Genomic DNA, 27,178 nt, shown 5'->3' with positions numbered 1-27,178 from the left:
GCTTCGGAGGCAGAGTGCCTAGTGCCCGGCCTCAAACCGATCCTTACCCATCCAAGCCAAAAGCCCTTGCAAACATTGGCATATCTACTAGTCTACGGTTGCCGTTATTTGTTGCCCCCACGCCCTTGTTCTTCCTCCTCTTCCTCTTCCTCTTCCTCTTTCTTTTCACCTCTTCTTTTTCTAACCCTCCCTCCTTTTCGGAGCTGTCGTTCGTTTTCCCATTTTGCACCCGCGAACCCCACCGGGCTTCCCTTCCCCATCTCGCCGAGGTTCGCTAATTCAAATCCGGAAGGCGTCCGTCCAGCGCCCAAACTTGGAAAATGGACCACCCCAGTAACAATGCACTTCCTGATTCCCATGCCAAAGGCGTGACCTACGAGGCTATCCGCACAGAACCCACCCGCCGCAACAGCTTCTCCAGCATCGCAACTGCAACTAGCGCCATCCAGCCCGTCCGCTCCTCCAGCCAGCACGATCATGACGGTACTCGAGGCGGCGTCAATATCTCCCAGGCCGAGGCCGACTTCGCCGAACTAAACAAGCAGCTTTCGCGCGCAAGCCATCTCTCGCGCAAGTCGAGTCGCGGCCAGAGCCGCAAGGACGCCAATGAGGATGATTTGGAGAAGGCCGCCCAGTCCGATGCGTCATCGGAGGAGCCGTTTGATCTCGAGACGGTCCTGAGAGGGAATCGCGATGAGGAGGAGGCGGCGGGCATCAAGTCGAAGCTTGTAGGTGTCATTTGGGAGGGTCTGACCGTGTCGGGTATCGGAGGTGTGAAGAATTATGTCAAAACGTTCCCGGATTCGTTCGTTTCCTTCTTCAATGTCTACGAGACGGCCATGAATCTGCTGGGCAAGGGGAAGAAGGGGAGAGAGTTTGATATCTTGAAAGATTTCAAGGGCGTTGCGAAACCAGGGGAGATGGTGCTTGTCCTTGGCCGCCCTGGATCAGGATGCACGACGTTCCTCAAAGTCATCAGCAATCAGCGCTACGGATACACCAAGGTCGATGGCGAAGTGCTATATGGCCCCTTTGACAGCGACTATTTCGAGAAGCGGTACAGGGGCGAAGCCGTCTACTGCGAGGAAGAAGAGAATCATCACCCGACACTGACCGTGGGCCAGACCCTGGATTTCGCACTCGAAACCAAGGTCCCTGGAAAGCGACCTGCTGGCCTCTCCCGCACGGAATTCAAAGAGAAGGTTATTGACTTGATGCTGAAGATGTTCAATATTGAGCATACCAAAAACACCATCGTAGGCAATCCGTTTATTCGTGGCATTTCTGGAGGCGAGAGAAAGCGAGTGTCCATCGCTGAGACTATGATTACCGGAGCCTCCGTCATCTCTTGGGACAATTCCACTCGTGGCTTGGATGCCAGCACGGCAGTGGACTATGCGCGATCACTCAGGATCCTGACCAACATCTACAAGACCACGACGTTTGTTTCGCTCTATCAAGCCTCCGAGAACATTTACGACGTCTTTGACAAGGTGCTTGTCATTGATAGCGGACGCCAGGTGTACTTCGGTCCTGCCAAAGAGGCACGCGCATACTTCGAAGGTCTGGGTTTCTTGGAGAAGCCTCGTCAGACCACGCCCGACTACCTCACCGGATGCACGGATCCTTTCGAACGGGATTACCAGCCCGGAAGAAGCGCAGACAATGTCCCCAGCACTCCAGAAGCCCTTGCCGAAGCCTTCAACAAGTCTCAGATCGCAGCACGCAACGAGGTCGAGATGGCCGAATATCGTCAGCATATTGCCGAAGCGAAGCACCTTCATGACGATTTCGTCATTGCTGTCAAGGAGCGCAAGCGTCACGCCCCGGCCAAGTCTGTCTACTCCATTCCCTTCTACCTCCAGGTGTGGGCGCTGGCCAAGCGCCAGTTTCTCCTCAAGTGGCAGGATAAGTTCTCTTTGGTCGTCTCCTGGATTACTTCTATTGTCATCGCTATCGTCATCGGTACTGTCTGGCTTGACCTTCCTGCAACTTCGGACGGCGCCTTCACTCGGGGTGGTGTTCTCTTCATCGCGCTATTGTTCAACGCTTTCCAGGCATTTTCCGAACTCGCATCGACTATGATGGGCCGCCCCATTGTCAATAAGCATAGAGCATTCACGTTCCACCGTCCCTCTGCCCTCTGGATCGCCCAGATCGGAGTTGACTTGCTCTTCGCATCGGCACAGATCCTCGTCTTTAGCATCATCGTCTACTTCATGACCCATCTTGTTCGAGATGCTGGCGCCTTCTTCACCTTTGTCCTCATGATCATCACAGGCTATCTCGCCATGACGCTGTTCTTCCGTACCGTCGGCTGTCTTTGCCCGGATTTCGATGTGGCTATTCGTCTCGCGGCTACTATCATCACGCTCTTCGTCTTGACCTCCGGATATCTCATCCAGTGGCAGTCGGAGCAGGTCTGGTTGAGATGGATATTTTACATCAACGCGTTGGGTCTTGGTTTCGCGTCTCTCATGATGAATGAGTTCAAGCGTCTCGATATGACATGCGCAGGGAGGTCGCTCATTCCATTTGGACCGGGATATGATGACCTCAATCACCAGGTGTGCACTCTTCCCGGAAGTCATGCGGGTACAAGCAAAGTCTCTGGGACCGATTACGTGCGATTGGCCTTCTCTTACAACCCCAGAGACCTCTGGAGGAATTGGGGTATCATGATCGTTCTTATCGTTGCCTTCCTGCTAGCAAACGCTTTCCTAGGAGAGTTCGTCCGATGGGGCGCCGGTGGCCGGACAGTGACATATTTCGCCAAGGAGAACGCAGAACTCAAGGAGCTCAACCAAAAGCTGCGCGAGAAAAGGGACAGGAGGAACCGCAAGGAAGAAGGGGCTGAGTCCGGCTCAGACCTGCATATCACTTCTAAGGCCGTACTCACCTGGGAAGATCTCTGCTACGATGTCCCTGTTCCCTCTGGGCAGCTGCGGTTGCTGAAGAACATCTATGGTTATGTCAAGCCTGGCCAATTGACTGCCTTGATGGGAGCTTCTGGCGCCGGAAAGACGACCTTGTTGGATGTGCTCGCCAACCGCAAGAACATTGGTGTCATTACTGGCGACAAGCTCGTTGATGGCAAGCCTCCAGGAATCGCCTTCCAGCGTGGTACCTCGTATGCCGAGCAGTTGGACGTACACGAGCCTGCGCAGACAGTCCGCGAGGCACTCCGGTTCTCTGCTGATCTTCGTCAACCTTATGAGACTCCGCAAGCCGAAAAGTATGCCTACGTCGAGGAAGTCATTAGCCTGCTTGAGATGGAGGACATGGCTGATGCCATCATTGGCGACCCTGAGACTGGTCTCGCCGTTGAACAGCGCAAGCGTGTCACGATCGGAGTGGAACTCGCGGCAAAGCCTGATCTCCTCCTCTTCCTCGACGAGCCGACATCCGGCCTTGACTCGCAATCCGCCTTCAACATCATCCGATTCCTTCGTAAGCTCGCTGCTGCTGGCCAGGCCATTCTCTGCACAATCCATCAACCCAACTCTGCCCTCTTCGAGAACTTCGACAGACTCTTGCTCCTTCAGCGTGGTGGGCAATGCGTCTACTTTGGTGACATCGGCAAAGACGCACATGTCCTCCTCGACTATTTCCACCGGCACGGCGCTGACTGCCCTCCCGATGCCAATCCCGCTGAATGGATGCTCGATGCCATCGGTGCTGGTCAGGCTCCTCGCATTGGCAAGCGTGACTGGGCCGACGTCTGGGCTGACTCGGAGGAGTTCGCCAAGGTGAAGGAGGAGATTGTCCGTATCAAGGAGTCCCGCATTGCTGAGGTTGGATCGGCGGAACCCGCCCCCCAGAAGGAATATGCCACGCCGTTGTGGCACCAGATCAAGGTCGTTAACAAGCGGATGAACTTGGCCTTCTGGCGTACGCCCAACTACGGCTTCACGCGTCTCTTCAACCACGTCATCATCGCGCTGCTCACAGGCCTCATGTTCCTGCAGCTCGATGACTCTCGTACCTCGCTGCAATACCGCGTGTTTATCATCTTCCAGGTCACCGTTCTTCCCGCTCTGATTCTTGCCCAAGTCGAACCCAAGTACGCCATCTCGCGCATGATCGCCTACAGGGAGCAGATGTCCAAAGCCTACAAGACCTTCCCCTTCGCCCTCTCCATGGTCATCGCCGAAATGCCCTACAGTATCCTCTGCGCTGTCGGCTTCTTCCTCCCTCTCTACTACATCCCCGGCCTCAACTCTTCCACCTCGCGTGCAGGCTACCAGTTCCTCATCGTCCTCATCACGGAGATCTTCTCCGTTACTCTCGCTCAGATGGTCGCTGCACTCACACCCGACCCCTTCATTTCCTCCCTTGTCAATCCCTTCATCATTGTTATCTTCGCCCTCTTCTGCGGCGTCACGATTCCCAAACCGCAGATCCCCGGTTTCTGGAGAGCGTGGCTCTACCAGCTGGATCCCTTCACGCGTCTCATCGGTGGCATGGTTGTCACCGAGCTGCATGAACAACCCGTCCAATGCACGCCCATGGAATTCAACCGCTTCGTCGCGCCTCCAGGCCAGGACTGCGGATCCTACATGTCCGACTTCTTCTCCAGCGGTGCGCCTGGTTACATCCTGAACAATGCGACGAATATGTGCGAATACTGTGCGTACAAGGTTGGCGATGAGTTCTTCAGGCCTTTGGGATACGAGTTTGCGCATCGTTGGAGGGATCTGGGGATCTTCGCCGCGTTCATTGGGAGTAATCTGATTATCCTGTTCTTGGCTGTAAGTTTTGTCTGGTGCTATTGTGTGTTACATGATGCTGACTTGGTGACAGGCGCGTTACCTCAACTTCAACCGCAGATAACAGGGCAAACACGTTCTCTACCTGGATCCTCCCCCTCCCCTTGTCCAGTCCCACCCATTGCAAAAAGTATGCACTATTGTCGTGCAATTCTTCTTCGGGTCGCCGTCACCCTGTCCGTTTTCCTTGCCGTTTGTACACACAGTAGTCGTTTTTCGTCATCAAAAAGCGAGCAATAGAAGATAGACGGACGTCGATTGACTTTGCATCTGGGCGGCGTTTGCGTTTCCTTTGCCTGCTAGACCGACTGGCGGGTCTTGGCCTATCCTGTATATACTTAATCGATCCGCATTTTCAAGGAATTTTTCCTACTATTTCAATTGTACCAAGTCTGGTTTGCTGACGCCGATATTATTTTAGCTGACCGCCGAGACACACTGGAATGGCGAAGACGTGAAGAGTTAGCTGCGCACAATCACACGTTCATATCCACGAACTCAGTGGTATGTTTTTGAAGTAGTGCCACGTCGACAGCTGTGAAGCGACGTCGACACCTTCGTTGTCATATCCCTGGCTGTTGTTGCCTGTCCTTCACATTCACCGACGCGCACCTTTCACTCCAGTGCCTTCTTACCTTCCCTACGTCTTTTCGCGAACTCCTCCCTAAACCTCTTCCACCTCACGGGGAGTTTATTAAGCTCATGCGACGCCCTTATTCGCTTTCTCCGAATACCTACCACATCCGCAGTTCACCGAAGTCAATCCGTTGGCTCGCAGATTAGGCAAGGCACCGCACCGCACCGCACCGCACCGCAACCCCCATATTGCTTCTCGTCGCCATCATGGCGCACGCGCCGCTAGCAGTGATACATGGAAAGCACCACGAGTCTCTCGAGGAGTCAACGCAAAGCAAGAACCCCACTCACAGACGCGCGAATCTGGGGACTAGAAGCACGAATACCATCGTCGTCGAGGCACACAACACCAACAGGGCAGCCAGAGGAAAGGCCGATCTGGACGCTGCTCCTACTACCATGACGAAGGTAGTGCGCGTCACGCTCGCAGGGAACACACGGTCGTCGCTGCTGTTGAATTCGATGTGCGGAGAAGAGGAAGACAAGGTGCTACTGTTGGATGAAGCGGGTGAAGCTCTTGATTTTTCACTGGGCACAACGACAGGACGCGAAGAAGATGAAGATATCACGCATGGATATAGCTGTGGGTGTGGTACGATTTCCCACACCTCCACTTCCACCTCCACTTCCACAACAACGGCCAGCTCCATGCACACATCCACCGTCTTCATAACCACCCTCTCCTACACAAACCCCAGTGCATCTCGCACCCGATTCCCTCGCTCCAACATCCCCTCCCCATCGGCCTCACCAGCACCAGCACCCTCCTCCTCCTCCTTCTACTTCTTCCACCCACATCATCACCATCCAACGCCCCTACAACCATCAACCTCGCTTTCACCAACCCCATCTTCATACACAGCGGAAACACTGGAATCGGGATCGCCATCACCGCTCTCGAAAATCATCCTCGCACTCGCGTTCATAATCATGGCCGTGAGCGGTGCGTGGGTCGCAATTGTGTATTGGGTCCAGTTTCCGCCGGGGTGGGTTGTCGGTAGCAATAACCCCCGCAGACGGGAAGTTGGCTGTAAGGCAAGAGGTAGTGGGGAAGGATGGAGGCTGTGGTTCAAAAGCGGATTGTGGTTCGGGAAGGGAGTGGAGGGAGTGAAGACGGGGGATGTGTCGGGTGGGTATTTTCGTCTGGGTGGTGAGTGCGGTGATGATGATGAGGAGGGGGAGGAGAAGCACGAGGGATATATTTCAGACGGGGAGGACGGCGTGCTTGGGAGGAGAAACGATGACGATGTCGATGTCGAAAGCGCTTCTGGTTTTTCCGCCGGTGGGAATGGGATGGAGAGTGCGATGTCCACGGCTACGTTCTTCGGCGACGGCTATGGATATGCGCACGGCGAGAGTGTTGAATTGAGGGCTAGGAGGGGCCAGATCGCGCAATGGAAACAACAAGAAGAAGAAGCGCGGTCCTGCTGGTCTTTGGAAGGACTACGCAGTCCTGATACTCCTCCTAAACGCACACCCACACGCACAGCAGCCACAACACCGTCGCCATCCTCTCCCTCCCAGACGAACGCGCACAAAACCGCACACCGTGAGTGTCCTCACGGAACCAGCCACACAAAGGTATCAGACGACGGAACAAATCCCACACACAAACTTCGCATCAACCTACCCTCCTCGCACCACCCTGCAATCGAATCTCCAATCGACCCTCCAATTACCATCTACTCCCCAACCCAAAAACCACCTCTCACTCCTTCCCCTCCCTCGTATTCTTCCCCTTCCCCTTCCTCGCCGCACAACCCATTCCTCCCCCCTCCCCTTCCCGATTCAACACCCCGTCTTCATCTCAAACAGCGCCGCAACAGCGCGACCTGGCTCCGCGAGCGCGAAGCCTTCTTCTCATCGACGACGACGCCTTGGGACTTTACCCCGAACGATCCAAACCCAAACCCAAATCCAAATCGAAACCCAGTCCCCGGCATCCCGTCTCCAGGCTACTCCTCCACCGACTCCCCCACAGACCTGGAATCCCAACAATCACACTTCCTCCCAACCCACCACCACCCCCGGCGGGCAGGCGCAAGGGCAAGCAAAACCGGACCGCAAAAGGGGCGCCACCATCGCCGCCGAGGAGGAGGAGGAGGAGGAGGAGGAGGAGGAGGAAACGGGAAAGGAGAAGAAAGGAGTGCAAAAACCTGGCTCGAAGCCGTCGACGGTGCCGTGAACCGGGTCGTGGATAAGATGGTGAGGTGGACGGACGACAGAGATGGGGACGAGGGGTTGCTGCTTCCTGTGGCCGAGCAGTGAAGGGGGGTGCTGGGCGCTGAGCGCTGGTGGCGAGAGAGAGTGAGAGCGTGAGAGAGGGTGAATGGAGGGAGGGAGGAGGCTCCGTGAGAGAAAAAGGACGTGCAATGCTGTTTCATGCCTTTTGGGGCGAACAAAGCGCCGAGGCAGCGTGGGAAGTGTAGCACAAGGTCCATCACCTTTGACTTCTACTGGCGCCGCAAACCCAATGGTTTTTCAGTAAATGGATATATCTCGTGTAGCCCTCCCTCCCATCTAATGACTACTCCATCTACATAAATGCCCATGCCTACAATCCCCTACCCTCTCCCCCATCCCCATCCCCATCCCCTCCTCTACACTCTCACCCTCTCCCTCGCCATCCCCTTAACCGGATGCAACATCATCCCAGGAACACACATCCTCCCCCTTTCCCCCTCTCCTTCACCTTCCTCACCCCCCTCAACCACCGTCTCCACCCCCCACCTCGAAACCTCGACTTCCCACCCCAACCACCTCCTATACAGCATCCGCGGAAACCTCGACGCAAAGTACCAACTCCACCCCTGGAAATTGTACTCCCGATCGTGATTATACGGACTATCCTGCTGCTCCGTCCACGCCCCCTGCACTTGCATCACTGGCGCCCCCGTCTCACCATCGACCGTACTCGCAGCGTCGAATATCGCCTCCGCATACGTACTCGGCCACTCCCTGTCGTTGAAGATCGGGTGCGGCGCGTACACGGCCTTGAGCCCATGCTGCAGCGCCACCGTCGCGGGCCACATTTCCGCCTGCATCGATCGCCCCGCGCGGTTCTCGTCGTGCATGGCCTGGAGCATGCGCCTCGAGAACCGCACCACCGTGTTGATGAAGACGCGGCGGTCCAGGTGCGCAAAGTCCGGATGCGTGAACCAGTCGGCCGCCCAGTCCTGCTCGGTAAACAGCGGCCGCACGCCCGGTATGTAGTTCCAGATCTTATCTTTGAAAGACCACGACGTATTTCTAGGGTCCCAGATGGGCAGGAGGGTGATCAGGTCGGCCGGCTCGCCAACGCCCCACTCGAAGTTATCTTCTTCAAAAGACGTCGGTGGTGTAGGCCCCGAGGGTCGCTGGGGCGGAATCGCCGCCTTCCACGGCCGTGGACCCCAGACAGGAGGGGGAATCAAGCTATTCGCCGACGCATTCAGGACATCGGCGTGTGTCCTCTCGACAAACTCCTTATACGTCCCATGAATCGATGGAATGTAGAATCGTTTGTTTCTCTCCCAGATTAGTTTCCGCGGCTGCCTCTCCGCAAACTCGCTCACCTTCTCCAGGAAATGGTAGTGATGGCCGATATATCTCGCATCCGTTTCCCAATTCCAGATGTAATCGAACTCCGGGTGCGTAAGGCTGAACCACTGAAGGCACATGAACTGCTGCCAGTAGACCTGGTAATCTCCTACATTCGGATACCATTCTGGGAAGATGGCTTCGGACCAGAGAATGGCGATGTCCCGTAGTTCCTCGGGGACGTTGTCTTCCACTACCCGCTTGTACAGGTCCGCATCGTTGAAGATATCCTGGTTGGCATTCTTGACGTGGACGTACAGGTACACGGCATACTCTCCGCCAGATTGGAGGGCAAGCTCGGAAACCATGGCCCGAATAGCCATGATGTCGTTCTCCTCGTACCTGTATCCAGTCCAAGCGCGGATCAACACCGCCGTGCGATGATGGTACTTTCTTTTAAGAGTTGTCTTCTCTTCTCTCCCAAGCAAATCCACTCGCGAATCATGCGCATCGATAACAACAGGGCCCTCCGACGCCCCTTTCTCCGCGTAGTATTGCACAGATTCAATAGCCGAAAATGCAGTAGTCGGCTTTTTCACCATCGGCACTCTCGCCTCAGGCGCGAACCGCATCTTATTCCGTTCCAAACACTCATCCTGCAACCGTCCCCATTTCACATCTTTCCACTGAACATGCCTCTTCGGAGCCTTCCAACCCACCACACTGCCATCTTCAGTCCCATTCCCCAACCCATACGCCCCGTAGCGGGAATACCGATCAAAGCAGACATCGCCGTCAAGGCCAAGGACATCGTAGCTACCGGCGAACACTTTGGGAAAGCTTTCGGGCACGCCTTTGTATACGTAGACTTGATCTTCTGCATTGTCCAGTAGCAGTTCTCGCGGTCCTTGACACGGCACATATTCGCCTTCCCATTCTCTGTTCCAGGCCGGTGAGTTGTAAGGCGGGAAAGGGTTGTATACCTTCGGCGAAGCAGCAACGTGTGCTTCCAACTTCTCATGCGTAGCGTTGTAGAACCGCTCATCCCTGTCAACCAGTCATTAGAATTCCCCCACCGATCATCAGCCTCTCTGAGAGCCAAAACTATCCCTTCCCCTAATAACCACAAGCTTGGAGAAAAGGCGGAGCCAGGTAAAGCAGACTTACAGCTCAAACTCCTCCCACCGATTGGGATCATACCCCATCCCGACATAATCCGCATACGGCGGCCAGTGCCCAATCCACACCGGTCTCGCCCACGACAACATCCTCCCCATGTACTCCCTCCAACCCTGAATACCCTCTGGTTTCTCCCTCTCCCCATCCTCCTCCCCATCAACGAGACTCTTCCTTCGTACTGTCTCCCACGGTGGGCGTTGGGAATCTTGAACCGGCACGTTGGACGGAGATGCCGATGTTTTGATACGGCGGAGCCCGAGGCTGGAGGGTGAGAGATGCCATGGCAGGTCCGGGACGACGATGTAGTGGTGCTGGACGGCGAGAATGGAGAGGAGGAGGGCGGAGAGGAGGGCGAGGAAGGCGCAGGTTGCGAGGCCGCGGGGCGGCAGGACGAGCATGTTTCCTTGCAGTATCTCCCAGATCTCCAATCGTACACAAACAGGGAGTCGCCTTAAAACCCTCAAACAAAATCGGACCCGTGCTGAAAACATAAGCGTTTCGATTCGAGCAAGAGACAGCAGCGCGACCCTCAACCACGCGAGCGAGAATCCTTAAGATACAACCAACCTGCACAAAAAGCTGGGCAGCCTCCTCTTCGAGCGGACAGAGACAAAGACACCTAGCCGTCCACAATCTGACGCTCCAGAGCAACGTGACTCATTCGCAAAGTGACTTTGCCAGAAGGTCGTAACAGTCGTAACCGTCGTAGCACTTGTCCGAAGCGTCTTCGGGCGAGAGGTGACGACAGCCACCAGGGGGGTGACAAAGTAGCGGAAAAGACGGGAAGTGTGTCCAGATTTGTCCAGATATATATTAGAAATGAAAGAGAAAAAAGAAGATAAAAGGCACTCCACATGTCGAGCGTGCAGGTACCTACCTTTTCACCTGGGCAGACAGACAACGCCGACATCAGCACAGGAAGGCACGATGCTCTCCACTCAAACTGTACCTAGGAGCGTTGTCACAGGTGCAACACCACAACTTAGATATCACCAATCCCACGTGCCAGATACTCACAGATCAGGGTTAGATATCCCGTATTTAGGCAAAGTCTATACGTCTCCACAGACTGTGGAACGACAAGAGTTACTCCCGCCTATTTTATCAGTGCTCGTCCACTGGCACAGCCCGCCGAATGGCCTTGCCATCCTCAGAGTTATGCATACCTTTCGAGACACCCTAATACACGGTACCAGCACTCAGAGTACCCATCCCCCTACACCCACTTCTGCACCACCACCCCACCCCTCTTAAACTCCGCCATCTCCCCCAGCACCTGCGCCTTATCCGCCAGCTCCTTGCTCGGAAAGGTCGTCATAAGCGCAAACGGCCTCTCACGACTTGCTGGATTCGCCGCCGTCACGAACCCGTACACATCGCCAACCGTATGCGTAGTATTGAACCTGGACTGCAACCTGGTGCCATCGCCCAGCCGAATCTGCAAAGTGATGGTCGGAACCGAATCATCGATTTCGACGGTCGGTTGCGCGGACCCGGTGGTACTAGACGTTGCAGCCGGAGCGGGAGGAGCGGCAGATGTCACACCGGGGGTGGGACTTCCTAGGCGCTGGCCGGCACCGGAGAAGGGAACGTACTTCTTCTTTGGCGGCTTGTAGTCCTCGTCCTTGTGCGGGTGAACCTCCACGTCGACCTCTTGGCCCTGCTCGACGTTCAGAATGTGCAATGGGGCATGGCCCGTATTGATCATTTCGAGGGTGCGTGCATTAGCAGGGTCGTCATAGCGGTACAACGGGCCGTCATCGACGGAGAAGCCGTCGCGCCAGAGATGCAGTTGACGATTAGCGCGGGGTGGAGGCGGAGGCATGGAAGCGTTCGGATCGGGAATGATGCGGCTTTCTGTGTCGTCGCCTCCCAGGGTGACGCCGGCGCCCCTAAAGCGTGACTGAGGTCGTTGTTCGTCGTCGCCGCCTGGACGCGGCGCGTTCCTATGGTGCCGTCAGTACCGTCCAAGTGAGCCTTGAGGTGAGTGAAACGTACTGTCTTGCCCTCCTCAGGATGTTGTTGATGTAATCTCTCGAACTCCCCTGCCCCGGGTTCTGCACTGCGAGTCCAGACTTCTCTCCTCCAGTAAAGAAATCCTGATTCTCATCCCCATCGTCCTCATCCTCGTCATCATCATGCTCGTGCCCATGTCCATGTCCCGAACCCCCAGACTGCTGCAAATCCCTCAACGTCCTCAATCCCCGCTGCGGCTGCCTCCTCTGTTGACCCTGTGAAGCCGAAGACGACGACGCCGCAGGCGGAACATACGCTCCTCCAAGCGTCCTTCCGCCGCCTGGTTGAGGAACTGGAGGGGTGGCACCCGCATCGCCGCTCTCTTCAGGATTATTGTTGTTTCCAGCCATATTGCGCTGACCTTCCGATGCCTCGTTCTCTAGAGAGCCGGAATCGCCGTCGAAGAAGAGTGATGCAGCCGTCTGAAAATCGCCGTTTGCTGCTGAGAGGTACTGTTCTGCCTGGAGGGGAGAGCGTCAGCCAAGACCTCACTTTATGTAAACTTTGTTTTGTTTATTAGGTGTCTTACTTCGAAAGGAGGGAGACCTGTCAAGGATGAGAGTTGAGCTACAAGATCGTCGTGGTCTGCTGCTGCTGAGCCGGAAGACATAGCAACGACTAAGGAGTATGGAGGTGGGTTTGCGAGGAACTGGATGACGGAGGTGCTGGTTGGCGTTGGCGCGGGGCAGGCACGGACGCTTCGGCCACCGCCATGCGCCACAGCTTGGCAGATGAAGACATCAAATGAGGCTCATACAGAGAAGCCGCGGAAGGGTCCAAGCTCATGGGAACCGCATGTCCGACTCCGACCTCTTTGAAACCCCATCCATACAATATATACACCATACGCATTCACCACCACCCCAATCCCACCCTACCCTTCCCTCAGCCCCCCTCCCATCTCAACATGTCCTCGCACCACCCCGACCCCGACCCCCACGCCCACGCCCCCTCCGACACCGAAACCTACGACCACCTCTCCCAAAACGACAACTCCTCGCCCTCTCCCTCTCCCTCCCCACCCTCGACCTCCTCCTCCCCGCTCATATTATACAAACCGCCCACCATCTGGGGCCTCCTGCGCGGCGCGGTCATCAACCTCTTCCTGCCATTCGTGAACGGCCTGATGCTGGGGTTCGGCGAACTCGTGGCTAATGAGATGGCGTTTCGGTTGGGGTGGAGCGGGACAAAGGTATGTGTTGTTGATTTAATCATTGGGTCGTATATCATGGGCCTTGGGGAGGGGGGGAGAGTTCTGACGGGAATCAATGCTGATTTCTGCGTGTTTGAAACAGATATTTCCCTCGCATCGAGGCGAGTCGAGACGGGTGGGTCCGGGCGTTGAGATGCGCGCTGCTCCCGTTGAGCGGAGGAGGAGAAGCGGCGAGGAGTTGGATATGTATACGGCCTTGGAATAAGGGATTCGCAAAGATATGAAGGAGAAAAGCGGCGCAGCAAGGGATGGATGGGCCGTTGACGTTGTAGAACAATGATGGCTTCACGTGGTTGGTTGAGCCGTGTCTAAGATACCAGGGGTGTATGCCAAACCCGCGGCATATGTTATAGAAGAGATTAAGCATTGCAAAGCTGTATATATATATTCATTGCCGAAAGGATGGTTGAGAGGTGACAAATCAAACAATAGGGATATGAGACTACAGTGCAACTAGAATAGAGCTAGATATATATTCACTCTAGATAACCCAAACACTATATTTACATCGTCATCTCTCTTTCCAACCATATGCTCCCGAAGAAGTATCTATTCACACAAACACGAAGTAGCCTCCCCCCAGAGGCAATGGAGCTATCGTACATCTCCCCTCCAAATCTCTCCTCGACCCTCTCTCCCCTCCCTTAGTCTTACTGTCCCCTCAACCTCGCCCTCCTCCTAAGCTCATACTCCTCCGCCTTCTTCTTTGCCTCCTCCTTCTTCCTCCGCGCAAGCTGCGCCTGCACGTCCCCACTCCGAAACGCCGTACGCATCCATTTCTTCGCCCGCTTCCACACAAAACTCGGCTTGTAGTTCCGGCCAAACCAATCCAGTCTGTCCATGATCCTCTCGGGCGGGTTATCGAAATCCTCGTCCCGGTCGTCGTACACCTCCTTCTCCTTGGGCGCTGGCGGACGTATGTGAGCGGGCAGCTCGCCCTTCAATCTCAGACGGGGGGCTTCATACTTGAGCGTTGGGGCTTTGTTGGCGACGGGGCCTGCCTCCAGAAGCTTTCCCTTCTCGGCGGTCATGCGCAGGGCCTCCTCTACGGTGTATTTACCATCGGCAACCTGGTTCCAGAATTCTTGGGCTTCCTTGGTAGGCAACGGGGCGAGGTTGAATCTTTGGCGGAAACTGGCATTGCGGAGAAGATAGGCGGCTATGCTGCTGGTGGTGGACGTGCACAAGAGGTACAGCTGGACAGCTGCGGGTTGGAACATGCCCACTATAGTCATCATGACGGGGATTCCGACCTTAACGATGGTCCTCATGCCTTCGGTGCCCATACTCTGGTCAGACTGCGGACCGGCTTCGCCGCCCATCTAGCGTTCGTTAGTTATCCGAGTTGGTAGCAGGAAAAGCAAGATGTTCCCCTCACCTTCATCGACACATACATGATACCACCTGCAACCACAGGTATAATCATATACGGATCCGAAACAGTCAAATCTTGGAACCACAGGAAACCGGCCTGCGTCATGTCCGGGACCGGCAAATTCGACATACCCCTCAAGCACCTGAAGGCCCCAAAACCAATGACGGCCTGGAACCCCAGAGGCAGGAAGCTCTTAGCGGGATTCGCGCCGATGACCTTGTAAACCCTAGTCATCTTCCTCCGCACAACCTGCATCTCATCCATTTTTCCCCCCGCCTTCGCCGCTGTCATCTCAGCGTTCAATTTCCTCATCACGGGCGTGATGGCCGCTAGCCTGGCCATGGCATCCGAGCTATTCATCTGCAGCTTGAACATTGTGGTACGAATGATAAGCGTGAGCGCGATGATGGAGGCGCCCCAGCCAAGCCCAGCACCGAGATACAGGTGCTCCATCATCCACTCGACCATTGCTGTGGGTCCCCATCCGTAATCCAGACCCATGGCTTTGAGATCCCCATACTTGGTAACCGTCGCTGCAGCGTCGTCGACCCATTTAAACTCCAGGGCATTGTCGAGGTATTCTTCCACACTTCCACGACTAGCATCCGTTGCGGCGGACACAGTTTGTCCCGAGGCTTCCTGAGCTGAAGTCGTCGCCGTCAATTCCGGGGTTGAGGCCGCAACGGCGGGGTCGGAAAGGTTCTGCTGTGCTGCCAGCGGCTCCGAGTCGGCTTTGGTTTCTATGGGCGAAGCCTCAGTCTCCGGCGCGGGTGTGCTGGACCGACCCCAGGTCCAAGGGGCATACCACGACGCATACCGAACTGTGCAGGCGTCGAGTCGGCGCCGCTGTATCCGTCGTGATAGCGACGAGGCGGTTGAGAGGGTAGCCCGTCGATGAGCGGAGGAGAACTGTCATTAAGCAAGAATGTCAGCAGATTGCTCCAATGCGGAGGATGTGGAAAACATAGGCTCGATTGGCATCACTGAGATTGGATTAATTGCATACCTGTCTTGCCGTACCAGCACGTACAAGAAGCGACGCGCTGGCCGCAAGCTGCGCACGGCGAACGGGCTGTAACCCTCTGCTGGGAATCATCGTTGGTGTGTTGTCGCTGTCAGTATGGGTCCCAAAAAGTTCGCGCGGAAGTCCCGCGCCAAGGATGCGGGAAAGTCGGAAGTCTCGATGTCACGTGCTTACATCATATCACCACCTAGTATGGGCCTCTCCTTGCTTTTCCTCAATACGAGGACAAAAATAACACTGGAGAGTCCGACCATAGTTCCTCTTTAAGCACATCAAAGATATAGAATACTGACATAGTCTTACAAAAACACCCGCAAACATTCCATCCATCCACCTCAAGAAAGTATACCGCCGCATACTTTTCAGTCCGCCATTGAAAGAATGCAGAAAAATCTAATAAGGCCTGCTTCCAAAAAGCGCCATGAGAACGTACAGAAGAGCATGGCCATAATAGAAAAGACACGTCCCCTAAAGTCCTATGTGACCGTGCGAAAAAAAGCGCACATACCGGTCCACATTTTGTAATGGGGTATACCGCCTCTAATGAAACGAGAGTCCCCTTTCCATCTAACGCCTGTCCGATAATGCAGTAAATGAACCGGATCAATAACAGCCTTGCCTGACGGCTTTTTCGCCCGTCGCTTCGTACAAGACAGCTCTTCCTTTAGTCATTCTTCTTGACGTTGAGACCTTCACTCGCCATAACTATTCCCCTCGGTAACAGCGAGAGCCTCCTCAGCATGCCCACCTCCCGTATCCATCATCTCGCCAAACATCTCGTGAGCACTCCCAGAGCTCCTGAATATATCCTGGATAGGGCTCGTGGGGCCTTGTCCGCCTCCTTCAAACAGGCCGGGGTCAATGGCCGGGATGGAGCTAGGTCCGAAACCCATGGACGATGTTGTCGCGAAGTTGGGCGAGTTGTTGTAGTTTGGTGGCATTTCGGAATATTCTTGCTGTTCGAATGTTGGGCGAGTGCCTTGCCCTTGGAACTCGTTGGATGGAGGAGGTGTCCGCGAACGTTCCGGTCCAAGGTTGATGGGATCCTTCCCGATATTCAGTGAACGCGACTGTGACGACACGGATTGTTGTCGCTTGTCGTTCTTATAAGTATACTGTTTCCGAGGCTGTTCGGGGAGGTCGCGCGGATCCGATATCCCCAGCTGGTTCATGAGCCGCTGCTGCTTCGTCGGACGAGGCTTGCGTGTGGATAGGGATACACTGATGGCTGGCGGAGGAGTCGGTGCCACTGGAGCCCATTTATGCAACTCTTGCCTGAAGAAGTTGATTTCCTCGGCGAGGAGAATATCGGCGCCTTCGAGTTTGCGCAGGTAGAAACGCTGTGTAGTGAGCTCGTCCGGACTGGACATGAGAGGGTTCATGTATTGTCTGACATATTCGCGGAAGTGGAGACCGATGTCAATGATTGACTCAAGCGTCTCTTCTTCTTCTGGCTGGAAGGGTAAGTTTGGTATTTCCTCCTGCCAGGCTTGCAGGTCTTCCAATTTGGGACGGGTCGCATCCCTCGGGATCTTGACCCGCCAGTCGCAAATTGGGCAAATGTACTTGTCTTCTTCTTTGACTTTGCCACGTGCGAGCTTGAAGCATTTCGAATGGTACCTGAATCTATTAGCAATTGTTCACTACAACCTCACAAGAGATCAACTCACCATTCATGACAGAGCTCACACTCTATCATTGTACCAGCCTCAGGCCTACGACAGATGCAGAAGACATCACGACTGGAACCCGACCCGTCCAAAGTCTCTCCCTCAACAGGAGTCGCCTCCCGCGAGGCTGGTTCCACAGGCATACGCGGCTGGTCCGCCAGGTCGAAGCAAGTCTTGTTTCTCTCATCCACTTGCTTCATATGGGCGTGGAGGATATGCAGTGGAGCATTCGCCTTGCCAAACAGCTTCTTGCCTTTCCGCATCCAATCTTCATGCCTCTTTTGCTCCTTCTCTAGCTCAATGGTAGGATGTGGCTTCGTGTTCAACGCATTCAGCGCCTCCATCGCGTCGCGGACCTCTTTGTAGCGTGGTCGCTTCCGGAAATCGGGATCCTTGCTGCGCTCATACAAAGATACAATCAGCTCTTTGGCATCGCGCTGCTTCTTGAGAGTCTCGTCGACGGCACCAAGGGTCTCGGGATTCACCGGCAGCGTGCTCGCCAGCTTGAAGAGTGCCTCCAGCTGCTGGTAGTGGATATTCTCAAAGGACATGACCTCTCTCGCCTTAGTCTCCCAAAGCTCCCCTTCAGCCTTCAGTTTCTGGAGATTATGGATTTCGGGATGGCTTTCCGGCATGCCAAGTTCGATACCTTGTTTGATGAAGTCGGTGATTTCCTGGAGTGTCGATGGGCTGTTTTTGAAATTGGAGGCACCGTTGAGCCATCTGAGCTGCTGGACCACTTTGTCGATGGATTCGATTTCTGGCAATTCCACATTGAAGCTGCGTCCCTCTTCCAAAAGTTCGTCTAATCGTGCAATACTCTGTTGCGCGGGGCTGTCACGTAATGCTGCCTGCGCCTTCTGCTGGAACTCGGTAATGCTGTCGAACCGCTCTTGAAGGGCAACGAGTTCTGGGCAGTCGAAGGACAGCTCCTCGGCCGTCTCAAGCAGTTTCTGCAGATTCTCAACTTTGCGATACTCCCGCTCCTTCTCATCGACCTCAGCGGCAGCAGCCGCGGCCTTGTTAGCCGCACCTCTACCCCGCCACGTCCGCTCAACCTTGCGACGAGCTTGTTGCTTGCGGGCCGTGTAATTCATGGCCTCTTCGGCGACCTCGGTACATTTCTCGACATATTCCCTTAGGTCAGTCAGCCCATTGAGCTCCCAGTCAATCTTCTCGCCCTCATTCAAGAGGGCTCGCAAGGCTTTCAACTGGGGTTTCGGACCATCTTCGAGCAGCTTGTCGAGCTTCTTCTCCCAAGCTTCTGGTGTATTCGCCTTATCAACGACCTTCTGCACGAGGACTTCGAGTGCAGAATCTGTCATACGATGGATGAGGGTGTGCCCGCCTTCGCCTATGAGGCGGCTCTCCTCTGTCGATTCGGGACAGCATTCAAAGAGGCCAGCGTGACGAAGACAAACGGTCTTGTTACTCTTCGCACAGTGGAAACGAGACAAATAGCTGTACGCCTTGCAGTAACTGCAGATCTGGAGGTCTTCTTGCACCACGTCAGCGTCGTCAATAGTGAACTGAATCTGGCATTTGGAGCTGTCAGTCTGTCCGTCCAGCTTGCAGATGTGTTCCCGAGCAGCCTTGTGCCTTGCGATAAACTCAGCACGAGCTTCCAGTTCATGGTGGCGCATGCGCTCCAAAGCCGGAGCTAGCCATTTTGCCACTTTGATGGTTGTATCTTTACGTGACGCTGCCGCCAAAAGAAGTTCGTCGTGGGAAAAGCAAGGTTGGCGTCGATAATCTTGTAGCCTCTGTACACCCGCCTCTCCGAATGGCTCCCAGTCGCTTGGGGCGAAATTGACGGCTTCGTTGAAGTTGAAGCCGTGGTTGAATCCAGCATGATATGCTTGCGGGAAGGTGATCACGAACTCGCCCGCACGCTGATCAAGCGCATACACACGTACACCGGCCTTCACCAAGTGCCCAGGTGTCAACAGTGTCACTAGCTGGAAGAGCAGGTCGGGTTGGGTTTCGAAGAGCTCGGGAACGGCATCACGCATCGCCTGTTCGAATTTCTCGGAGTCCTCGGCGGGAATGCCATACCACGTTTTCGTGGCTCCGAAGTGTTGATAATTGGCAGAGTACGTGTAATGGTCCTCATTATGCCAGCAAAACGTGGAGAAAATCATACCAACGTAAAGCCACGGGACAGTCATGCCGCTGATATCCGACCTAATATAGCGGAAGAGGGATTCGGGGTGGTGAGGAAGAACGTTGAGATTCCACGGATCGATGGAGTATGGGTCTCGCGGGTTCTTCTCAATGGTAGGGAAGCCACTCCCATGTGTCGTCGAATGGATATCGGCGCCGTACTCCACTTCGACCGTTTCCGTGATACTCTCCACGAGCCGCCAGAATTCGCGCTCGACGTCATCTTCGGACACGGGCTTCTTTTGATTGGTAACGACATCGTAGGGCATCTTGTTGGCGAAGTGGCCCTCTTTGAAGTTATGCGCCTTTTCTTGGAACTGCCGAAGGGAGTAGATGCCGCCCTCCTCGAACCCGAACTCTCCTGTTCCCACCAAACACCGGGGACAATGCCAGTCATACTCCGGTACTCCCTTGATGGGCGGATCTAGGCAGTAACCATGATAACCAGCATCGCAACTGTCGCATAGGAGCATATTCTGGGCATCGCCTTCGGAGCCGCAAGTCTCGCATCGGTCACCCGGGGGCTCGTCCGACGCGCGTGGACGGGGACGAAGAGGTTGCGGTGTCGATAGTCGGGGTTGTGTCATGTGCGAGCCTGCTACTGTTGGGGCCGCTTCCTTCCTTACGCGTTTACTGCGGCGCCCAGGTGCGGGATCACTCTCATTGACTACGCTGCCCTCTGGCTCTGGAGACAGATTCCGTTTAAGCTGAAGAGGTGCCTGGCCGTTGGACAGGGGTGGCAGATTCACGCCTCCATGTCGCAGATCAGGAGTGTTGTTGGCCGAGAGCATGAAACTCGAATGAAGTGGTGTAGACGTCTGTGAATCCGTATTATCGGAGGCACCGTTAGGGGCGTTAACAAGGTTGAGGGAACTAGGAACTTGAGCATGTGGGCGCGACGGTACATTTACGGCCGTGAAACCAGGAGCATTCACAGCTCCGAAACCCGAAGATATCGACGGAAGCATCGGCTCAGGAGTCGAGGTTGACGAAGGCCCATTCTGCAATGACGCATTCAGAGCTGCAGACGCCCGCAGCGCAGGGGAGTCGGTTGGGTTTGCAGTCGCGGGGAGTTTGACAAGTGGAGAATCCGTCGGATTAAGTGTAGAAGAGGGCCTAAACGCCGGGGATGCGGGTTGAGTCGCGGTGCCGGCAGGAGTCCCCTGGGCAGACTTTTTGAGTGGGGACGGCGCTGGGGAAGGCGTATATGGACCCCCATTCTCCATCTCGAGCAGCTGGTGAACGCCGGGCTTGACGACTCGCAGATACTCCTCATAAGGATGTAGCCACTTCTGGTAGGAGTTCTTGAGCGACGTTGATAGCGAAGACATTATTTTTCCGCTGTATCCGAGGTCTCGTCCGATCTCCGCCCACTTCTTCCCCTTGCAGACGCGTTCAAACCCACCCCTCGTCTCGACAGCCTTTTTCAGCTTGTAAAGGTCGAGCGGTCGTTTGTCCACGCTGGGGAAGCGAGTCAAGCTATTGCCATGCTGCCTGTGAAACTTTGACAGTTGGTCCAAGTAGTTGAGATTTGCACGCGTACCTAGAGTGTAGGTTAGAACCGTGAAAATCAAACATGAAGGTCAATACTTACCACCCTCAATGGAATTCAGCTCCTGTCGACGGGTCTTGAAGTGAAAGCGCTAAACGAAGTCAGAGAATTGTCGACGAGATGGGAACGAAAAGTGCCAAGACTCGTGAAAAGAAGCAATATGAGACGGATGGGATAAGACTCACCTCCGTATCAATGGCAAAAGGGGGATCCCAGGACGCAGGTGGTATAATCTTCGCGATCCCATACTGAGAAGCCTCATGCCTGATTTTGGAGATGTACTGAATGGGGTCCTTGAACTCCTCCTCCGTTGGCCTATATGTTGGAGCCTCCTGTAACCCGAACATGCGATCGCGCTTGGGCGGCTCCTGTGGCATCCAAGGGCGCCTCCGTTCAACCGTTGCGAGCTCGAGGGGGAGCGCTTTGCGTGCACTCAGAGGGATGCCGTTAGCAGCACTCATCTGTGCGCCATTCACAGATGGCGGGCCTGTAGCACTTCTCGTCTTCGGAGCCGTGGGCGCCGGCGCAGGAGCGATTGCAGGAGCGGTTGCGGACGATGTAGGATGCGGTGGAGGGCCGGTTGCGACCCTGAAGGAGGACATGGTGGGACCTGTGGGCGGCACGCCTTGGAGTACGTAGTCCACCATGGCGCCTTTACGGCCCAGAGACGGGTGGAACGAGAGGTTGTATTAAAAGAGCCGTGTAGTAGAAAGGGCCTAGGGAGATTCGAATGCGATTTACATAGGCTGCGGGACTAGGGAGGGCGAATCTGGTCAGGCATAGGAGAGGCGGCCGGGGAGAAGAGGGAACCGCACGGCGAGTGGCCGAGCGGGAGGGAGCGAAATATCGGGGAAGAAGACTGTGATGACAGCCGTGTCAGGCGCGGGGCCGCATGCCCTTCTGGTGCGGTCGACCAGATTGTGTAGAAAGGAGGTGTACGCAGGATTCCGAGTAGGAAGTATTGGGGTTGTGGAGCGACGAGGTTGAGGAGGAGACGAGGTGTAGGAGGTGTTCCGCATATGGCGCTGGGCACGCCGAGACTCTGGTCACAAAAGCCATCGCATCGCCCATCGCTCATCGCCCATGCCGCGCTAGCCATCCGCTCGTGCCACCTTTCACGCCGGCGAGACTCCCAAGCGAGAAGGCGCCTTCGCTTTTGTATCCGTAAAGAATGTGAATCTCAATGTATTTATATCGAGTAACTAGACTACACAGCACTCTCTTACCAGTTGAACGCGCTCGACATCAGATTAGACTCCCGAGGTCACTGTCAGTTGCAGTTCCCCGTTGATCACTTTCGCACTATTCCTCTTTCGTCACGCATTCTCCCAAAGTGGATCTTGACGTTCTCTAATCCTACCGTCCGCGTACTTTGCGTCCTGCTAGCGCATTATCTGTACCTTCAACATCCTAACTTACCAAACACTTGCTCGACGACAACATGTACATGAGACGACAACAACCACACCAACAAAGATATACAAATAAACATGAACCTCCCAACAACAAATCCACCACCCATCGTTCCCTTTTACTGCTGCTATCTTCTCCGATCCAAAACCCGCCGCTACTTCTACATCGGCAGCACCCCCAACCCTGCCCGCCGCCTCGCCCAACACAATGGCCAGAGCCGCGGCGGCGCCAAGCGCACCTCCCTCGAAAGCAAGCGCCCCTGGGAAATGACCTGCATAGTAACCGGCTTCCCGTCCAGAGTCGCTGCTCTGCAATTCGAATGGGCGTGGCAGAACACGCATGCCACGCGGCACATTGAGCGGGACGTGCGCGACTCGAGGGTGTGTGAGCTGCAGAAGGGGAAGGGCAAGAAGAGGCCGCCGATGAGTTTGGAGGCACGCTTGAAGAATCTGGGGTTCTTGATGGGCGTGAAGAGCTTTAGGCGCTGGCCGTTGGAGATTCGCTTCTTCGCCAAGGATGTCTGGGAGCTCTGGGAAAAGTATACCGACAAGATGGCGGTGGGGTGGGAGATGGAAGGGAGGGTGAGGCTTACGCAGGCCCATACGATGGTGCCCGCGGGCGATGCGATTGATGGCGAGTTTGTGTATAAGATACCGGACCTTATTCGAGAGATTCCCGTGGCGTATGAAGACTGCAAGGCGCATGTTGAGAAGGCGAGAGCCGTCCTTGGGAATGCCAAACCACGCCGATGCGGCGTGTGTAGCAAGTCGGTGAATGATGCCAGCTCTCTGGTATGCATCTGTTCAGTCGACACCTGCAGTACAGTATGTCACGTGAGTTGCCTTTCCAGCCGGTTTCTGGAAGAAGAGGGGGATCGAGATGCGATCATCCCTACGCATGGGACATGTCCAAGCTGCAAGAGACAGCTGAAATGGTCGACGCTGATGCGCGAGCTCAGCCTTCGCATCCGAGGACAAGCGGAGATCGAAGCCATGTTCAAGCCAAAGAGGAGAGCGAAACCCAAGACAGGCTCCGTGGAAAAGGAGCTGTTAGGAACTCAAGCGACGGAAGTAAGCGATAACGAAGATGTTCTAGACGAGACCTGGATGCAAGACGTCGAGGATGGAGAAGAGGAGTACCCATCTATCGACAGATATGTAGGAGGAAAAGGAAAGGAAGAAGAGTTCCCCTCCATTGACTCATATGCTGGCGGCAGGAAGAAGGGGTGAGAAATGCTCGAGCACCCTGAGTGCCATCTCCTTGTTTCCAGGACGTCCCAGGCCGGTTGCCGTTGACCTCGTCCGCGTCTTCCGTCTACCCTACCATCGATCGATATCTTCGAGCTCTTAGGCCGGAACCGCAAGCTCTCGGTCTCCGGCTCCATCACCAAGGCCCCACATACCTCAACGGTGCCTGTTCCCTATCGACCCTCTCCATACATTCCCTCACAACCTCTCTCACCCTCCTACTCACCTCGTCCACGCCCGCCCCTGCATCCACCGTCACAAAGTCCTCCCCCTCCTTACTCTCCCTCAACACCGCAAACAACTCCCTCACCTTCTCCTGCATCTCCACCTTCTCGTACTTCTCCCCTCCATAACCACCCCGCTTCGCCGCCTCCTCTGGACTCAGATCCAGAAAGATGGCCAGGTCTGGACGCGGAAGGCCTTCCTCTGGGTGCCGTGCCCAGGTTAGGGAAAGACTGGGGTTGGATTTGGCGGCCGAGTAGACGCAGCCCGAGTAGTAGTAGCGGTCTATTATCACGGTGGTGCCGGAGTTGAGGGAGGATTCTATTGAGGCGCTGAGGGAGCGTTAGTGGCTGCATCTGGCTCGGGTTTGAAAGATAGAGAGGCGAGATAGGGTAAATGTTCCAAGGGCGAGCGGGAGACGGTGAGGAAGAGACATCACGTACGCGGCTTCCCATCTATTCGCCGAGAACAGGAGGTGGATGACATGATCTTCTTGGTCGCTTTGTCCGGCTAGGTACTCTCCAATCATGCGGCCAATGGGAGTTGTTCTATCTACCAAGATCTTCATTAGCACAGGTTATTACTGCATCAGCAGCAGATGCTATCCTTCCGTGATATAGCTTTAAGCTACTACCTACTCCATCTCAAAGTGCGGCCGCATGCAATTAACCAGTTTGGTGAATCCAATAGACACCAGTGCAACAGCCGCTCATTCCCCCTCCTCACCCAAACCCTCTCAAAACCTCACGAGGACATACCAGGAAATCTCATAACCCTAACATCCAACCCTTCCCTCCGCAACGCCTCCCCAAGAAGCCGCACCTGCGTCGATTTCCCCGCGCGATCCACGCCTTCGAAAACGATGAGTTTGCCGCGTGTCATTCCCAATTGCTGTCTCTTAAAAAAAGTATGAAGAAAGGCGAGATCAAGGGCCAGATGGGAAGTCTAGGATTCGAAGCAGCAAGTGTCGTTGAAACAGGCATGTGTGAGGTTGGTCGGAACTTGACGCTAGATTGGAAGAGGAGTGGTGGGGCTTGGCAGTAGAAAATCAGGGACGGGAAGAGGTTGGTTCGGGGGATTGAACGTCCACAAGCGTACAAACTCCCTATAGTCTTTTTCAATCACTATGACACCAAACGCTGTGCATGGGATCACGGTTTGAGAAGGGGGGCACCATAACGAGGCTGTATGACGTGTAGCTAACCTGCCCTTGACGACTACCCCGATCGTACTTGGATGACATAATGGTTCTCGGTCCGTGGAGAAGCTGTCGTTAGGTCACAAGTCAAAAGCACGTAGGGTGTTGGTTTGATTAAGGTTGACAAGTCATAGGTAAAATATGTCTTGCAGCAGCAAGGAAATCGGCATAGCTACACTCGATTCATCTGCTAATGAGGAAAGCTCATCGGTTGGAATGACAGTCATGCTCCCAACCACGCTAGTACATGCCCTACTCTTCGTCAATATCCATGTCATCTTCGTTTTCCATGTCATCTTCGTTTCCCATCTCATCTTCGTCGTCCTCTGCATTCGACTCTGGCAAAGGAGGCGGAGGAGGCCATCGGACAATAACCCTCTTCCCCAGGCGTTCCAGGAAGGCCGGATCGCGGAATCGATAGTCCACCACCCTTTCGAACTTCCCCGTCTCCTCACCTTCCGGCTCGTCCTCGGAATCTCCAATGTCCTCCTCGCCCAGGTCTTCCTCATTGCCATTCCTTCTGGCCACCCTGAATCCTACAAGAGCTTCCTGGTAGTAATTCTGGCTTAGCTCACCCGCTAGCAGATGGTTAAGCTTTAGTCCAGATAACTTGGAGAGGCTCTGGAAGAAGATGGACCAGACGTTTTTCTTGGCGGAATTAGGGTCATTAGGTTCACCCAGGCGGATTTTCCACAAGTTCAGTTCCTGCAAAGTCGGCGCGAATTTGGCAATCACCCGCAAAATATGGTCGCCCCGTACACGCAACATGCCGAGGTCCAGTCGCTTCAAATGAGGGAAGCCAACCGGCCGCATCACATTGTTCGTCAGAGATGCCTGCGCCGAGTCCCCACTTGTACCGCTCTCACAGGATGGTGCAGGCAAGGCAAGCCACATTAGCAATCCCGCGATTCGCTCATGCATTGCCCTCGAGTGGAAATTGAGACGCAGGTGAGTGATATTATTGATGCGTGCCAGAAAGGTTACCAATGCGGGCTCCTCAGCCAACCTGGTCCATCTGGAGGGCAACCAACCCGGATCTCTGAGGTATAGCGGTGGCAGTATCACGCTTCGAAATCCCTTCAGAGTTGCGTCCATGCCATCCAGGAGGACTCGGGAAAAACAAAAGATGTTGTCCGGCGAGTAAACATCTCGTCCACGGAAGATGATCTCAAGATTTGGAGGTTTGCTGGATGCGACTCCGAGAGCGTACACGAGATTAGTAAGGGCCAGGCGATGCAAGTCCCAACCCTCATTATGACCAAGATCCGGGGGGAGGTTTTTGCCAGTCTCTTGGTATACAGTTGGGGCTCCGTAGCTTCTCCAGAGAGCGTCTGGCCCCTCTCTCCAGCGACCGCGCGCTGAATAATTGCGTATTCCGACGGTTTCCAAATTAGGCAAGTTCTTGAAAGCTTCACTGAGAAAGTCCCTGGCAAGTCCAAGATCCAGGAAAACTGTTTGATCGATGAAGCCATCTTGGTACTTTTTGTAAGCCGAATCATCCGGGAAGTCGAAAGTGGGCTGCAAGCCGCCCCTGTACTTCTCCAGTCCGATGATGACATGACGAAGCTCCTTGGAGAGATTTGGGTGCTTGGAGATATCGACCAGAGCTTGGAGACTGGGCCGTGTCAACATGAACTGCCTCTTGGAGAAGAATTCCTTGGCGAAGCTGTCGAATAGGGAGCGTTCGATGGTCCTACATGTTCGACGCAGCGAGCCTAGATCGACGGTAGAGAGATGTGAAGAAATCTTAAGGAGCAATTCGAGGGGAATGCTGGTAAGGTTGGCCATGCTGTTGGACCACCTAGCTCTTGGCTAGGAAGAGTTGAAAGGCTCCTTTAAATTTCCAGCAAAGCAAATTGAGAGAGAAGGAGAAGCTGATGAGCAAGGTAAGAGACAGGAGAGGTGAGCGAGGAAGAGTTGCGGATGAGGAAAGATATCGTTGGCTGGTATTAGTATTTGTTGATTGAGCCCAGGCCAGTACT

General features: G+C 54.9%; 11 protein-coding genes across 11 annotated transcripts; 4 read left to right on the top strand and 7 right to left on the bottom strand.

The window, feature by feature from the left end:
- Positions 1-320: 320 nt before the first annotated feature.
- EI97DRAFT_369894 (uncharacterized protein) lies at positions 321-4,833 on the top strand (the record flags this gene model as incomplete). Its single annotated transcript, XM_033795208.1, has 2 exons — positions 321-4,751; positions 4,804-4,833. 2 exons carry the CDS (start codon positions 321-323, stop codon positions 4,831-4,833), a joined length of 4,461 nt encoding a protein of 1,486 aa, XP_033657538.1.
- A 779-nt stretch (positions 4,834-5,612) lies between these two features.
- On the top strand, positions 5,613-7,673 carry EI97DRAFT_454936 (uncharacterized protein; the record flags this gene model as incomplete). The annotated part of the gene is made up of 1 exon (XM_033800592.1): positions 5,613-7,673. The coding sequence occupies one exon, from the start codon at positions 5,613-5,615 to the stop codon at positions 7,671-7,673; it is 2,061 nt and encodes a 686-aa protein (XP_033657537.1).
- A 338-nt stretch (positions 7,674-8,011) lies between these two features.
- On the bottom strand, positions 8,012-10,210 carry EI97DRAFT_366344 (uncharacterized protein; the record flags this gene model as incomplete). The annotated part of the gene is made up of 2 exons (XM_033795029.1): positions 8,012-9,971; positions 10,092-10,210. Coding segments are annotated over 2 exons (2,079 nt in total), but the record flags the coding sequence as incomplete, so codon positions are not given.
- Positions 10,211-10,690: 480 nt separating this feature from the next.
- On the bottom strand, positions 10,691-11,166 carry EI97DRAFT_107561 (uncharacterized protein). Its single transcript, XM_033792944.1, has one exon. The coding sequence runs from the start codon at positions 11,011-11,013 to the stop codon at positions 10,723-10,725; it is 291 nt and encodes a 96-aa protein (XP_033657535.1). The 5' UTR covers positions 11,014-11,166; the 3' UTR covers positions 10,691-10,722.
- Positions 11,167-11,319: 153 nt separating this feature from the next.
- Positions 11,320-12,729, bottom strand: EI97DRAFT_368965 (SEP-domain-containing protein; the record flags this gene model as incomplete). The annotated part of the gene is made up of 3 exons (XM_033795160.1): positions 11,320-12,049; positions 12,102-12,580; positions 12,649-12,729. The coding sequence occupies 3 exons, from the start codon at positions 12,727-12,729 to the stop codon at positions 11,320-11,322; spliced, it is 1,290 nt and encodes a 429-aa protein (XP_033657534.1).
- Positions 12,730-12,912: 183 nt separating this feature from the next.
- Positions 12,913-13,846, top strand: EI97DRAFT_429752 (TOM13-domain-containing protein). Its single transcript, XM_033797518.1, has 2 exons — positions 12,913-13,311; positions 13,415-13,846. The coding sequence occupies exons 1-2, from the start codon at positions 13,027-13,029 to the stop codon at positions 13,535-13,537; spliced, it is 408 nt and encodes a 135-aa protein (XP_033657533.1). The 5' UTR covers positions 12,913-13,026; the 3' UTR covers positions 13,538-13,846.
- EI97DRAFT_107490 (uncharacterized protein) lies at positions 13,841-15,831 on the bottom strand. Its single transcript, XM_033792943.1, has 3 exons — positions 15,714-15,831; positions 14,711-15,616; positions 13,841-14,654 (listed from the first exon to the last, which is right to left on the bottom strand). The coding sequence occupies exons 1-3, from the start codon at positions 15,801-15,803 to the stop codon at positions 13,983-13,985; spliced, it is 1,668 nt and encodes a 555-aa protein (XP_033657532.1). The 5' UTR covers positions 15,804-15,831; the 3' UTR covers positions 13,841-13,982.
- Positions 15,832-15,996: 165 nt separating this feature from the next.
- Positions 15,997-22,125, bottom strand: EI97DRAFT_429749 (histone demethylase JARID1D). Its single transcript, XM_033797517.1, has 4 exons — positions 21,302-22,125; positions 21,159-21,207; positions 17,402-21,107; positions 15,997-17,351 (listed from the first exon to the last, which is right to left on the bottom strand). The coding sequence occupies exons 1-4, from the start codon at positions 21,716-21,718 to the stop codon at positions 16,424-16,426; spliced, it is 5,100 nt and encodes a 1,699-aa protein (XP_033657531.1). The 5' UTR covers positions 21,719-22,125; the 3' UTR covers positions 15,997-16,423.
- A 337-nt stretch (positions 22,126-22,462) lies between these two features.
- On the top strand, positions 22,463-24,177 carry EI97DRAFT_107346 (uncharacterized protein). The gene has a single exon (XM_033792942.1). The coding sequence runs from the start codon at positions 22,607-22,609 to the stop codon at positions 23,756-23,758; it is 1,152 nt and encodes a 383-aa protein (XP_033657530.1). The 5' UTR covers positions 22,463-22,606; the 3' UTR covers positions 23,759-24,177.
- Positions 23,647-24,929, bottom strand: EI97DRAFT_429747 (thymidylate kinase). The gene is made up of 3 exons (XM_033797516.1): positions 24,757-24,929; positions 24,442-24,550; positions 23,647-24,330 (listed from the first exon to the last, which is right to left on the bottom strand). Exons 1-3 carry the CDS (start codon positions 24,878-24,880, stop codon positions 23,913-23,915), a joined length of 651 nt encoding a protein of 216 aa, XP_033657529.1. The 5' UTR covers positions 24,881-24,929; the 3' UTR covers positions 23,647-23,912.
- A 397-nt stretch (positions 24,930-25,326) lies between these two features.
- Positions 25,327-27,176, bottom strand: EI97DRAFT_429746 (uncharacterized protein). The gene has a single exon (XM_033797515.1). It carries the CDS (start codon positions 26,982-26,984, stop codon positions 25,449-25,451), a length of 1,536 nt encoding a protein of 511 aa, XP_033657528.1. The 5' UTR covers positions 26,985-27,176; the 3' UTR covers positions 25,327-25,448.
- Positions 27,177-27,178: the final 2 nt, after the last annotated feature.

Source organism: Westerdykella ornata, assembly GCF_010094085.1.
Source record: "Westerdykella ornata strain CBS 379.55 unplaced genomic scaffold EI97scaffold_2, whole genome shotgun sequence".
NCBI classification, from domain to species: Eukaryota; Fungi; Ascomycota; class Dothideomycetes; order Pleosporales; family Sporormiaceae; genus Westerdykella; species Westerdykella ornata.
The sequence above is the reverse complement of the archived record's forward strand: the minus strand, read 5'-3'. Positions and strand labels throughout refer to the sequence as shown.

Bases quoted from the DNA above. Each gene is read 5' to 3' on its own strand.
- EI97DRAFT_107561 (XM_033792944.1), bottom strand. From the start codon at position 11,013: ATGTCGGCGTTGTCTGTCTGCCCAGGTGAAAAGGTAGGTACCTGCACG.
- EI97DRAFT_107490 (XM_033792943.1), bottom strand. From the start codon at position 15,803: ATGATTCCCAGCAGAGGGTTACAGCCCGTTCGCCGTGCGCAGCTTGCG. The intron at 15,617-15,713 runs GTATGCAATTAA...GCTTAATGACAG, and splicing joins GTGCTGGTACGGCAAGACAG to TTCTCCTCCGCTCATCGACG. The intron at 14,655-14,710 runs GTGAGGGGAACA...AACGAACGCTAG, and splicing joins TCATGTATGTGTCGATGAAG to ATGGGCGGCGAAGCCGGTCC.
- EI97DRAFT_107346 (XM_033792942.1), top strand. From the start codon at position 22,607: ATGAACCTCCCAACAACAAATCCACCACCCATCGTTCCCTTTTACTGC.
- EI97DRAFT_429749 (XM_033797517.1), bottom strand. From the start codon at position 21,718: ATGTCCTCCTTCAGGGTCGCAACCGGCCCTCCACCGCATCCTACATCG. The intron at 21,208-21,301 runs GTGAGTCTTATC...GACTTCGTTTAG, and splicing joins CTTTTGCCATTGATACGGAG to CGCTTTCACTTCAAGACCCG. The intron at 21,108-21,158 runs GTAAGTATTGAC...CCTACACTCTAG, and splicing joins GCTGAATTCCATTGAGGGTG to GTACGCGTGCAAATCTCAAC.
- EI97DRAFT_429752 (XM_033797518.1), top strand. From the start codon at position 13,027: ATGTCCTCGCACCACCCCGACCCCGACCCCCACGCCCACGCCCCCTCC. The intron at 13,312-13,414 runs GTATGTGTTGTT...TGTTTGAAACAG, and splicing joins TGGGGTGGAGCGGGACAAAG to ATATTTCCCTCGCATCGAGG.
- EI97DRAFT_429747 (XM_033797516.1), bottom strand. From the start codon at position 24,880: ATGACACGCGGCAAACTCATCGTTTTCGAAGGCGTGGATCGCGCGGGG. The intron at 24,551-24,756 runs GTATGTCCTCGT...AGATCTTGGTAG, and splicing joins TAGGGTTATGAGATTTCCTG to ATAGAACAACTCCCATTGGC. The intron at 24,331-24,441 runs GTACGTGATGTC...ACGCTCCCTCAG, and splicing joins GCGAATAGATGGGAAGCCGC to CGCCTCAATAGAATCCTCCC.
- EI97DRAFT_429746 (XM_033797515.1), bottom strand. From the start codon at position 26,984: ATGGCCAACCTTACCAGCATTCCCCTCGAATTGCTCCTTAAGATTTCT.